Genomic DNA, 13,148 nt, shown 5'->3' with positions numbered 1-13,148 from the left:
AAATATGCCTATAATGGCTTTTCACAGTGAAGCAGCTCCCAAAACAATGACACTCTTCCTCCATGATTCACTTTGGTAGAGATGCATTTATTATTATATTTCTCAGCAGATTTTTGAAGACATCACTCTGGAGCATCACCATGCAACTTGTGTTTTATTGTGATTCATCACTCCACACACAACTTCCATATTCTGACAAAATTTCATTCTGTCTTTGAAGGTTTTCTGAGACAGCAATTGCTTTTTAAGGAGTGCAAATTTAGCTACATTCCTGACCAATATTTTTTGGTTAAGACAGTTAAAAGTTTAGCCATTTTGAAATGTTGTGTGTGGAGTGATGAATCACAATAAAACACGAGTTGCATGGTGATGCTCCAGAGTGATGTCTCCAAAAATCTGCTGAGAAATATATATATATATATATATATATATATATATATATATATATATATGAACAATTAATGTATTTTATTTTACATATTCAAGGTATATTTTTCATACTGCTTATATATGTACATATACACACACCATTGCCAGATTTACAGTACTATTCAAAAGTCTGGGGTCAGGATTATTTATTTTTTTTGCATTAAATTGTCAAACATTTAAACATGGCAGTAAAGACATTTATAATGTTACAAAAAAGTACAATTTCAAATCAATGCTGTTCTTTTGATCTTTCTGGTCATTTATAAATCTTGAAAAAAGCATCCACAAAAATATTGAGCAGCACAACTGTTTCCAATATTGTTAATAATGAGAAATGTTTCTTGAGCATCAAATCAACATATTCTAATGATTTCTGAAGGATCGTGTGAAACTGAAGACTGGAGTAATGATGAGTAAAAAAAAATCAGCTTTTCATCACAGGAGTTAATTACATTTAAAATATATTAAAATGGGAAACTGTAATTAATAGTTTTGCAGCCTTGTTGAGCATAAGAGACTTTTTTTCAAAATATGGAAAAATCTTTCTGACCTATAAATCATTTATTACTCTCCTGCTCTCTCTTCGAGAGTCGATCTCTGTACAATTCTGTTTTCTCTTGTTTCCACTCTTTCTTCTCCACTCATTAAGCCTGTTAATTGGCTTGTTGTGGGGGTCAGAGGTTGTGCTGGTTTCAGAGGGCCGTGTCTCTCCCCTGTCATCTTTCAGGGAGGGATGCTGAGGGGTTAATCTCCAATTAGAGGTTAGAACAACTGCCATGGTGTCCCTCCTCGAAGGGTTAAAAATCTTCTCAAGGGAGGGAAAGATCCGCTATTCCTGGTTAGTGGGGGTTTGTTAGGGAGTGGCTTGTCTGGGGAATTGCTTTACAAATCCTAAAGATAAATTAGGATAGATGTATTACATGATGTATTTTAGATGCCGTCTTTGCACATTTATTAACCGTCTTAGAAACACTTTCCTTGAATCCCGTATGCAATGCTTTGATCCAATTGGCCACACTAACGAAGCAGTTCTGTCTGGCAACGAGAAATATTGCATGATCAAACCTTATTAAGGCTATTAAGGCTAAGCACTATTGAGCGTGTATTGCACATCTCCAGTTGAGCATTGCAGCTGGGAGGAATATCAATAAGCCCTCGCTTTTACATCATGTGTTAAAAGCATGGAGACTTGTATATTGTTGTAATTTAGAATCAGTAAGCTTTGTAGTTCTGTATAATGTTGTTTAGTTAGTGAATAATTTCTTCGTTTATGATTAGTGTTCTTGTGCCCTGTTCATTTTAAGCTCTCTTCTGAAGCGACTTTATATTTTGTATACTTTTTAATAAATTGAGAACTATTGCGGCAAATAAAGTTTATACGGTGATTGTCTTTATTTAGACTGAACTTTTGAGGTTCATTTGTGATTTAATAATATTTTAATTGTATATCTGAATTTAAACCAGTGTAATTTTAGTATCCATGATATACTGATTTATATTATAGTTTTCATTTCAATTTTAGTTTCTGAATCTTTTGTTTATTCGTTTTAGTTTTTTTTAAATGTGTATATATCATTTTTTGTTTAATTAGTGGCTAAAATATTTTTATTTAATTTTATATCAATGTTTATTTTATTTCAAGTTTAATTTTAGGTAATGATGATAATAACCCTGCTTTCAACCACTTTACTGAAATTTTAAAGTTTACTCATTGTGAAGACCACTAGTCAACCTAATTTTTCAGAATCATTATATCTCACAATATTTTATTCCTTTCAGGGATTTATTTATTAATTAAATTTTTTTAATAGTTTAGAATTTAGAGTTTATAGTTTACAGTTTATTGCTGATATTTATATATTTTTGGAAAATTTTGACTGTTTAAATAGCTTTTGCATAGTAGAAGTAGATGTTAAAGTTACGCTATGTATTGTTTGTTCAAAATTAATACAATTTAAATAATGAGACAATACATCATCAATCCTTCTTCTAAAACGTGTGTGTGTCTTCCCATGATTCACTATGGTAAGCCTATTATAAGTGTTTATATTTTAGACCTGTTGGGATGGTTTTCGTGGGAAATTGCGTACATGCGTCGCTCGCCCGTGCGTGTCTCGTCACATCCGTAAATAGAGAAAAGTTGCTGCGGCTACTTTGACGCAGGTATGGAGAGGTTAGTTTCACAACGAGTGAGAAAGGTTGACATGGAGCAGCTAAATCTAAATCAATGGGAATCACCCATTTTAGAAAAACTCAGAACAGAGGAGAGTCTGCTGGCAAAAAGAGAAACGTGACAGAGCTCGTAATAAAACAAGAACCAACATTGGCTTGGCTTTTTAGAGATGGCAAGGACTGAGGGATTTTAAATGTTGCAAAAGCGTATTTGGAGGTTGTGTTTTTATTACTGAACAGGTTTAGAAAGATATTTTATTGAACAGATAAATAGCCATATGTATCTCTCTAATGGCTCGTTTCCACTGAGCGGTACGGTACGGAACGGTACGCATTTATTTGCGTTTCCACTATCAAAAGTTGTGAATGGTACCAAAATGCCGAACCGTACCGTACCGTACCACTTTTTAGGTACCCTTCCATTGGGGTACCTAGCACAGTGGTACGGTACTAAAAGGTGGAGCTAGACTCACTGCAGGACGTTGATTGGTTGACAGAGAATCGTCACTTGCGCGTGCTACAAGGGAAATGACAACATAAGAAGCGCCATTTTTTTTATATACAGTTTAATATTTTACTACTGTTACTGTGTCACGAAATGTAATTGTAAGAGTTTTTCAGGCCAGAATGTAGTTGTTTAAAGCTCAAATCTGTGGTTTATTTATAAAGATAATTTTTTATCAGCGGGCGCTCGGCGCTCATGTTTCCCGGCTGGATGAGCCTTTCCTCGGCTAGTTCTTCTGACGTTCGCCGCTGACTCCGACAGTAGTGGTTAAACATGAGATATAATTCGTCTTGTGTAGACCTAATGGGCGATCTTTGGTCTCGTGAATATATAATTCGTTCCCTGTCAATCGTTTTGGCTGAGGGCTAAGTTTAGTTTCATATTATAGGCTATTTGTATTTAACTTTTGTAATGTTAGACTAGACCGCTGCATTTGGATATTTGACTGAATTGTTTGCTTTATTTCTTATTGTATAGCTTCTTGTACCTTTTACTTAAACTTTTATATTGGCTATTATTGATAAAACTGAAATTTTACAAAAAGAAATATGTTTTTTTGTCATTTTTTTATTACAAGATTATCACTGATGTTTATTGCAACATTTGTACAAATGCATATATTGCCTGGAATATGTGTAATTTTTATTTATTTTTTTAAACGAAAAGAGGTAACGTTAGGGTTGTGTTTTAAATTTCGTTTTGTTATAAATAGAATAACGTATAACGTGCAGTGAATAATCAATATGCGTTGCGCATGAACCACATTTGTGTCCCTATAATGTTTAATTTATTTAAATGAAAACGAAAAGAGGCAGAGTGGTGTTTTATAACATATTTCGTTTTATTGTTGCTTAAAATGTACATACAGAGTAACAGAGATAACCGGAGTAGCAGAGCGAGCTGAGTGACGCTTTTAAGAACGCGCTGTACCATTTGCATGTAGGAGTCGCACATGGCAAGTACAAACTTTGCGTACTTGATATTGAGAAAAGCCTAATGTCGGCGCTTGTCTTCTTGTGACAAACATGTCGAGGAGCAAGAACAAGATCTGCTGTATGTCATCCATTGTAGTTTACTATGTTCTTCTTCGCGCGGAAATGACGTCGATCGAAACACCACGCCTATCAAGTAAGGGTACTGTTGGCAGTGGAAACGCTAGCCAGATCATGGTTAAAAGACCCGAACCGTACCGTACTGTACCGTACCGTACTGCTCAGTGGAAACGAGCCATAACAGAGTTCATTGTAAAGCAATATCTATTGTGAAGGGTCAATTCATTAGGGTTGTTGTAGTGCTGTGCTGGATTTTATTTTCAAGGAAGTACTGTGTCTATTAATGATTATAGTTACAGTAATGTCTTCAGCTAGTCAGCTTGAGATCCTTTCCGTCTAAACTGGTTATATCTCTGAAGTCCAGTAGTGAATGTTTTATGAGCAGCAGGAAAACCATATTCATCCACACAGTCACGCAGAGACAAAGCACAACCAAAACAATGTTCTTCTGCAAAATACATGCAGTTTTGTTTCTTTAACCACTAAAAGTTATATAGTGTACCCCTTAAACGGTGTTTTGGAGTTATACAGTCAATACTAATTAGGTTTTCCAGTGTGCACACAGTGTCTTGAACTGACAGGCATTGTTCTGGGTCTTTTCTTGGGCTCGATCTGGCCCTCAAGGGTGTAGGTCTGGGAGGATGGGGTCTTAAGTCCAACTCTGATACAGATTCCTCCAGAAATCATCATCATCATCATCATCAGTCGAGTCTCAAATAAAAGCTGTCTTTCAAAAGAAGCCCTGGATCAGTCTAGGCACAGTTTTGTTGGTTACTCAGTTATGAATAACGTTGGCCTTGTGGGAATGTGAGCCTCATTTTCCGCCGGAGAACAAGACAGCGATATAAACCAGCAGTCACCGCAAAGCATTTCGTTTGATGCCAAATACATGAAATGCATTAGTAAAGCTGCTCTTGGGTATGCACTCAGATTTGAGGACATAATCCTCAATTCAGGTGGAGAACGTTTCCAGGTCCTTCACACGGTCCACAGGTTTTCACCAGTTTGTCACTGCTCACTGTAGCCCCTCAGTTTCTCCTGAAATCAAGCATACCTTTCATTTTTATTTTGCTTGAGCTTGAGCTGGGAAAACACTGGCCTTGGGCCAGTCTTAGTATTATAGAAGCTTCTCAAATAGTGTTTACGCTACAGAAAACAGCTTGAGAAAAAAAAGAAAGCGAGAGAAACAGTGTGTTAGTCAGATGGTTGGAGGGGATTGCAGCAACTGTTGGAATGAACTTCAAAGCCCAGGGCTCTTTGGCGTTCTGCGCCCGCTGCATGAGATGGATAACTTGTGACAGTCTTGCTTGGTTTAAGTTGAATGAGATGGATGAGAAGAATAAGAATTTGCCCTCCCACCCTTCCTCCATCAGCCCCTCGCTGTGATGAGCATGTCTCGTTGCGTTATTGGCCCCGGCATTTCTTTCGCAGCCAGTCATGAGCGATTTTCCTGATTATCTGTTATTTTAGCCTCCTTATTTCCTAAACTTAGAAGCCCGTTCTTCTGTGTGCATGGTCACCTCTTCATCATGTCACTGTTTTTTTTTCTTCTCGCCTTGATTTCTTTCTCAATTAATTCGAATGATCAAACCTTAAAGGAGTAGTTCACTTAAAAATGTAAATTCTGTCATCATTTACTCTCCCTCAAGTTGTTTCAAACCTGTATGAAGTTATTTCTTCTGCTGAACACAAAGGAAGATATTTTGAAGAATGTCGGTAACCAGACAGTTGTTGTGCCCCATTGACTTCCATAGGAGGAAAACAAATATATTATGGGGTCCATCAACTGTCTGGTTACCGATATTCTTCAGAATGTTGTGTTCAACAGAAGAAAGAAATTCATACATGTTTGAAACAACTTGAGGGAGAGTAAATGATGACAGAATTAACATTTTAAAGGTAGGGTAGGTAATCCTTTTTCTAAAAAAAAAAAAATTTCAAATTTGTTTAAACTGTCTTTAAATACCAATACATAATTAAAATGTAAGTACTCTGAAAAAGAAAATATAAAAATCGAGTGACTGTAGACCTTTTAATCTGCAATAAACACAGCTCATTATTTCCATTCACTCCCACCCCCTCCCTTCTGAGCTCCTTCCAAAGCCACGCCCCCAAAACACATGAACGCGCGACGCCAAACGCTCAGGCTCAGCTGGAATACGCATTTATTACCTGAGACGAGTGGAGAGGAAGGAGCGCAGTACATACAGTGACATCATGTCAGAATCACATGTAATAAAATACCTAACTTTATCACTATGAATATAAACAAATAAGATTTATTTTAGTACTCACTCACTATCAAGCTAGCATATCGATACTGGTAAAGTTTCATTCGGTAACGAGCTATATTTATAAGGCAAAACTAAAAACAGGTTGCATTGATACACGTTTTTCCATTACCATCAGTTACACTGTGATGAAGGTGAATTTCGTGTAAGATTCATAACATATACGGTGTTTTGCATGTAAGAGTTTCCATGATGAAAACATTGTTGACTCTAATGAAGACTAACGTACACTCCGAGTCCGGAGACAAGTACCGCATCGTCGGTTCGAGGACAGGTCCGGGGTTGAGGGCGAAGCAGAGGAGGTCGTTCAAGAGTGCGGGCAGGGTCAGAGGAAGTAGTTTTTGCCTTGTTTGCCTTCGCTGACTGCATGCAGGTGCTTTGAGCTGAATATTTCCGGGAACGGTGACATGTGATGAGTGCACGCAGGGCAGCGCGCGCAGTGGGGCTCGGGCACGAGACATGAAGGCATCTGATTGGTTCTTTACATTCGCACCGAATGGCAGTGATTGGTCAGAGTTTTTACTGTCCTGCAGCTGCTACAGAGGTCTGATTTTTTTCATTCCTTTTTCTAAACACATAATGTATTGACTACTCTCAGGATGGAAGGACCATTTCACCCAGTATAAAAAAAAGTGTTTCTGAACAGGATTACCTACCCTACCTTTAAGTGAACTTTTCCTTTAATAATGATATCAAAGCTAAAGTGAACTTCATATTGCTACAACTGAAAAATAAATAAAACGGTCATAATTTTCTTACCCTCATGTTGTTCCAAACCTGTATGAACTTACTTTGTGGAATTTAAAGTAAGCTATTTTGAAGAATGTCTCAGTGTTTTGTTTTTTGTACGTACAATGAAAGTCACTTGGATCCAGTGTTGTTTCTTCGCATGGATAAAAACTGTTGAAACATTCTTCAGAATATCATCTTCTGCTTACTTTCTGTGTTGCTTGTTGTCGTATCCCTTTTTCTCTATTTTGTTCCTTTTTTGCCGCTTGTCGTTTTTCCATTGTGCTTTTCAAGGGTCTTGCCGTTGCATTTGTTCTATGCTTTCATTTTTAATTAAATTCTTTGAAGAGCTCTTTGAAAGGGTGAGTTGTTTAGAATTCCCTGTGATCGACTGATGATGATTCATTTAATTTCTGTCAGCTTAATGAAAATAAAACTGAGATGAATATTTGTGGCTCTTTTACTGCTGGTAATCAACTATAAGTCCCATAACAGCCATGTCTTAACCCCGTTTTTTAATTTTAACATGAAGAGCCATTTGTTCCAGCTTAGATCTTTCTGCTGTTCTCTCACAGAAGGATTTTGAGACAGTTATTGATGCATTCAATTCTTCTCCATTAAATGTTTAAACTGTTTTTGAAGAAATCTCTTATGTTCATAATAAAATCGTAACATGTTTTCTATTTGAATAATATATTTTATTTATACTTTGATTTTAATTGCTTGATACTAAGAGACCACATCACTCTTTTACTGGCCTCATTGCACAGGCTACCAGTACATTTTTAAAATTGATTTTACAATGCTATTTTAAGGCCTTGCGTGGACTTGCTCCACGGTATATTAGTAATCGCCTCCACTCTTATCTACCTTCAGCTCCCTGAGGTCATCAAACCAATTACTACTTTCTTGCTTTTAAGATCTGAGGGAGATCAGGTTCTCTCAGGTGTGGCCACTAGACTCTGGATATTAAAAGCAGTTTTCAATCTTAATTAAAGGCCTGGGGCCGTATGCATAAAGCCGCTCAGAGAAAAATTTTAGTCTGAAGACTGTCAAAATGTTACTCTTATACCTAGACTTAAGAATAAGTGTAATTCATAAAGGTTCCTAAGTGTTAAGACTAGGTCTCAGCGCCTAAATTATTTAAGAGAGCTGAAGAGGTATCCTAACTTAGTTAGGAGTAACAAGATGGCAGCAAAGAGGAGGTGAACACACACTTTCAAATGGAAATATAATCTTGGAAAGTTAAATGATGACAGGGAGATAATAAAAGTTTGAAAGTCAAGATATTATTTTTGTAACTGACCTAGTAAGAAATGTTATATCTTCTCCCAATCTGCAAATCAATGCTCTAACTGCAGAAATGAAAGTATTATATACTCTTCAATAGCACTATTGTGGCACTTACCACACTAAACATTCAGTGGTGGCCAAAAGTGTTTTTTTTTTTTTTTTTTAATGAGCCTACAAGTTTGCTTAAATATTTACATATTTTTAAAATATGAAGGAAGAAGAAAACACTAAACTTAGTGAAGAAATATCTGACAAAATTATTTGGCAAAAAAGGCAAACTACAGCTGCAGGTTTTAGAAGAAGAAGAAGAAAAAAGTACTGCAGCATAATCAGTTATTATTATTTCATTGGTCCTCTCTTGTTTTTGCATGTGTTCATAATTTCTTTGTATGACAGACTGGCCAGAAATTGTGTCTGCACAATTTTGCATGTATCATTGTGTTATATAATTACAACTAAAACAATCGAGTCCAAGCACAGGTAAACAATATACTTACAAAATCTTTTAACACATTTTTAATAATATTTGAATAAAGGGTGAATATGTCAATTTTTCTATGGCATAAATAACTTTTGGCCATATGACTTTCCAACTGATCTTCAAACCATGCGGCAAAATCAAGCCACTTTTATGAGGATTGAAAGCTTCCCCGAGTTGTTGGATCCATTGATGGAAGTGGAACTCATGTTCACATCATTGCTCCAAATGTAAATGAGGACTCCATTGCTTTTGTCAGATGTGCATTAAAGTGTATTTTATAGGTTAGTTTTCTAAGTTGTTTTCTTTCAGTTAGGGTGTGTTCACACTTTTAGTTCAGCTCTTTTGGTCTGGACCAAAAAAGAAAATGATACATTTAGTCCTGGTTTGTTTGGCGTTCACACTGTTATTTTTAAGACTGAACCTAAAGATACAAAAAAAAAACATGTATTTTGCGTACATAGCTCCCATGATGAGAAAAAAAAACAGGTATGCTTCAGCATTCTGTCCTTTTTAGGGTCGCATCTTAAATTATTCAACCCCCTGAATAGAATCCCTCACAACAGCACAAATCTGCAAAACAGGTGTTGTCTCAAACACACCTGATGTAATTAATCAAGGGCTTCATTAGTTGCACCAGGTGTGCTTGAGCTAGAACACATGAAATATCTGAACTGGCTAGTTTTGTTGAGTGTCACGTTTGACTGCATGTTAGAAATACGGCTAAGTCAAAAGAATGGTCCATAAAGTTAAGAGAAGATTTCATCTTCACCTTCACAAACAAGGAACAGGATACAAAAAGATAGCCAAGGCACTGAATGTTCCTAGAGTGGTTTCCGAACTCCCTGAAATGCATTGATTGTAGTCTTGGGTTTTCCTCAGTCACAATATTCCTCGTTTAAATAATTAAATAATTAAAAAGTAGTGTGTTAAAACTTGCGGTTATGGTAATGGGGGTGTAATTTCCCAAACACTCTCGAAGCGGTTGACCAATCACAACACACTGGTCCAGCCGACCAATCAGAGCACATTGCGCAAGGAGGGGCTTCATAGAGACAGGAACTAAACAGAGCGATACTGACAGACTGGTAAGGGAGGAGCTGCGAAAATGTAAAATATGGGGAAAATAAGGTGTTTTTGAAAATTTCAAGCATGAAAACCTGTTCTAGTCGAGTCTAAAAACAAAACCAAGACTTCGTAAAATGGCATAATAGGTTCTCTTTAAATATCTATCCATTGTTTGCTTAATTGTTTTTCAATTTACCTCTAGGTGCCATGTCTACTTCCTGTCCTGATGTTTAAACTGGGCAGAGTGTCCGATCCAGCTTTGTCTCTCTCTGTTCTCTATACTCTGCCAAGACTGGGAACCCACAAGGTACAATCATTAATATCCACAGCATGCACTGTTTACCTAAATCAGAAACTTAATAAAATAATATTTTTCAGCAAATGTGTTTTCTTGATTTTGAAAGTTTTATCAAGAAAGATAGTTGGAAGTTAAATTAAATGTGCAGAAAGCTAATCATTCACTGTTATTAAATTGTATCACAAAGATGCATTAACATGTATGGCAATCAAAATTAAAGGGATAGTTCACCCAAAAATGAAAATTAGCCCATGATTTACTCACCCTCAAGTCATCCTAGGTGTATATGACATTCTTTTTCAGACGAATACAATCAGAGTATGAACTCTGAGGGGGTGAACTATGCCTTTAAGAATACAGAACCATTAACAGGTTATTATAGCGCAGTTCCACATAAATATGAATCTAGTCCGTCTGCATGGATTTGGGATACTTTGCTTCCTCTGTTGCTATGGCAACAGCTCACCTGCACTGTAGGCAACTCCAGCCATGAACCTGACCACTGTCTGTGCCATTGTTATTCATTTGATTCCACTAACAATTCATATTATTCATAAATCTTGTATGCCAAGTGTGTACTTCTGTAACATTTGGCTTGCTAGTAAAATGCTGCATCAACAAAAACATATTCTATAGCTTGCACAATGAGTGCACACTGTACTAAAATATGAATAAATGAGAGAGGGGAGATGTTTGGTGTTTTTGCTGATGTTATTTTATATGCTTAGGCACTCTGTCATCAGCCTTGGAATGGGGGTGGCAGTGTTTTGCCCTTTAATGTAGTCCTTAATTTGAGCTTTTTGTAATCTGTGAGATACTGTTATATTTAAAAGCACAGCAGAACACAAACTGGCCTGTAGGGCACAGCCAAAGCATTAAAAACATCAAAGCATAAGGTAGTTAGTTGCATATAATAACTAAACTAAGCTATTAGCTAAGTTTGCATATGCAGTCCTGTTCATCATCATGTTTTGCGATTATGTGTATGTGTGTCCTGACTGAACTTTCGTGTCTTGTAGTTCTGTATCCCGCAGGTGCTTCATGTTCTTCAGACTCTGGGCAGTTCATCCAGACTGAGGCCTGTGGCTCTGCGGCTCTTAACTCTGTTATGGAAAAAACAGGTGCAGTTAATGCTAAAATAATTCAGATCTGTTCTTTGTGTGTTGTGTCAGGTCTATGAGAACATGATGCATTGATTCTGTTCATTTCTTATGTTGAAAATCAGTATTTAAAATTGATGTATTTCCGTTTTACCATTTTGGTTTATGCTTTGAAATATTATATTTATATACTATTATTTATTATTATATTATATATATAAATAAAATGTACAGTATATATCATCTAAAAAAATATATATATATATTATCTAAAAAAAATATATATATTCATATATTGCTATTTTGTTTTATGCTTTAAAATATCATTATATTTATATATTAATATATATAATTATATTTAGGTCTGAGATACTTCTGTTTTGTGTATTAATTTAATACAAATTACGAAATATTATATTATATATTATTATATTTAAGTCTGAAAGGCTTCTGTTTTGTCTAATAATTAAATACAAAATAATTCATTACAATTAATATTTTTATATAATATTATTAGCGTGTGTAATTTAAGTAACTTTTTTTTTTAATCTAAATTTTATTTCACTGAAAAATTTTGTGAAATAAAATTATGCATATAACTTAATAGTTTGAGCCCTGAAATTAATTAAGTAAAGATTATTATTATATTAATTAAACTTTATTATTTTAGGAATGTCATTAGTTCACAGAGAATGTGTTAATAAACAAATTAAGCTTTATTATTTCATATTTAAAATGGATATGTACATATTTTGCCATTTTGTTTTATCCTTTGAAATATAATATTATTTTTATATATTATTATCAATAATTGTATTTAGGTCTGAGAGTCTTTAGTTTCGTCTACTAATTTAATGCAAAATATGAAATATCATTATATTTTTTTTATTTATGTTTAAGTTTGACTGGCTTTTGTTTCATCTAATGATTTAATACAAAATAATTAATTACCATTAATATTTTCATATAATATTATTAGCATGTGTAATTTAAGTACCAAAAGATTAAAATTCATAATTTTATTTTACAAAAAAAATGAGTGAATTAAAATGATGCACATAATGGTTTGATCCCTGTAATTAATGTAAGCCTGTAAGCTTTTTAGCAATCTCATTTAGTCATGTTACAGTTGGCATAATTAGTTCACAAAGAATTTGTGTATTTTAGAAAAATTAACATTTTCACTGAAATATTCCTAAATGAATCATCATCAATTCAATTTCAATCTGCAAATCTGTTTTGGTACCCAGTCCTACTATAATATCTTTATCTGTATGATCTGCTATACTGTATATCATAGTTCTTTTACTTTCAGGATAGATTTCTGAGACTTTTGACCATTTGTATAGGACCGTGTGTATCCTGACCTGCAGAGACTGATGTCACAGCTTGAAAAATCGTCAGTGGTGATTGGAAAAGATACGCAGTGGGAGCAGATATTGGCCAGAGCAGCTTGTGTCAGGGACATCTGCAGAGAGAGGTCTGCTTCGTCCAAACCCTCAAAACTAGAGTTCATTTCGCAAGTGTGATGTGCTGCATATTAAGCCACCAGTGTGCTAACTTCTGATTAGTGGTGGAACGGATCACAAAATTCACGGTTCAGATCATTTGCGGTTTTTGAGCCACGGATTGGATCATTTTTCGGATCAGTCAAAAAAAAAAAAAAAAACATTATAATTATATATATATATATATATATATATATATATATATATATATACAGCAGGTGAAAT

General features: G+C 35.1%; 1 protein-coding gene across 1 annotated transcript in view; it reads left to right on the top strand.

Moving 5' to 3' along the window:
- Positions 1 to 13,148, top strand: part of focad (focadhesin) — a 64,676-nt gene that overhangs the window by 27,028 nt on the left and 24,500 nt on the right. The window contains exons 12-14 of the mRNA XM_084405982.1: positions 10,220 to 10,324; positions 11,335 to 11,436; positions 12,765 to 12,895. Of these exons, the coding sequence (XP_084262108.1) occupies positions 10,220 to 10,324; positions 11,335 to 11,436; positions 12,765 to 12,895 (338 nt within the window). The remainder of the gene's footprint in view (positions 1 to 10,219; positions 10,325 to 11,334; positions 11,437 to 12,764; positions 12,896 to 13,148) is intronic.

This window comes from Rutilus rutilus (genome assembly GCF_951802725.1).
Source record: "Rutilus rutilus genome assembly, chromosome: 3".
Classification (NCBI taxonomy): domain Eukaryota; kingdom Metazoa; phylum Chordata; class Actinopteri; order Cypriniformes; family Leuciscidae; genus Rutilus; species Rutilus rutilus.
Note: the sequence above shows the minus strand (reverse complement) of the source record. Positions and strands in the feature narration are given on the sequence as shown.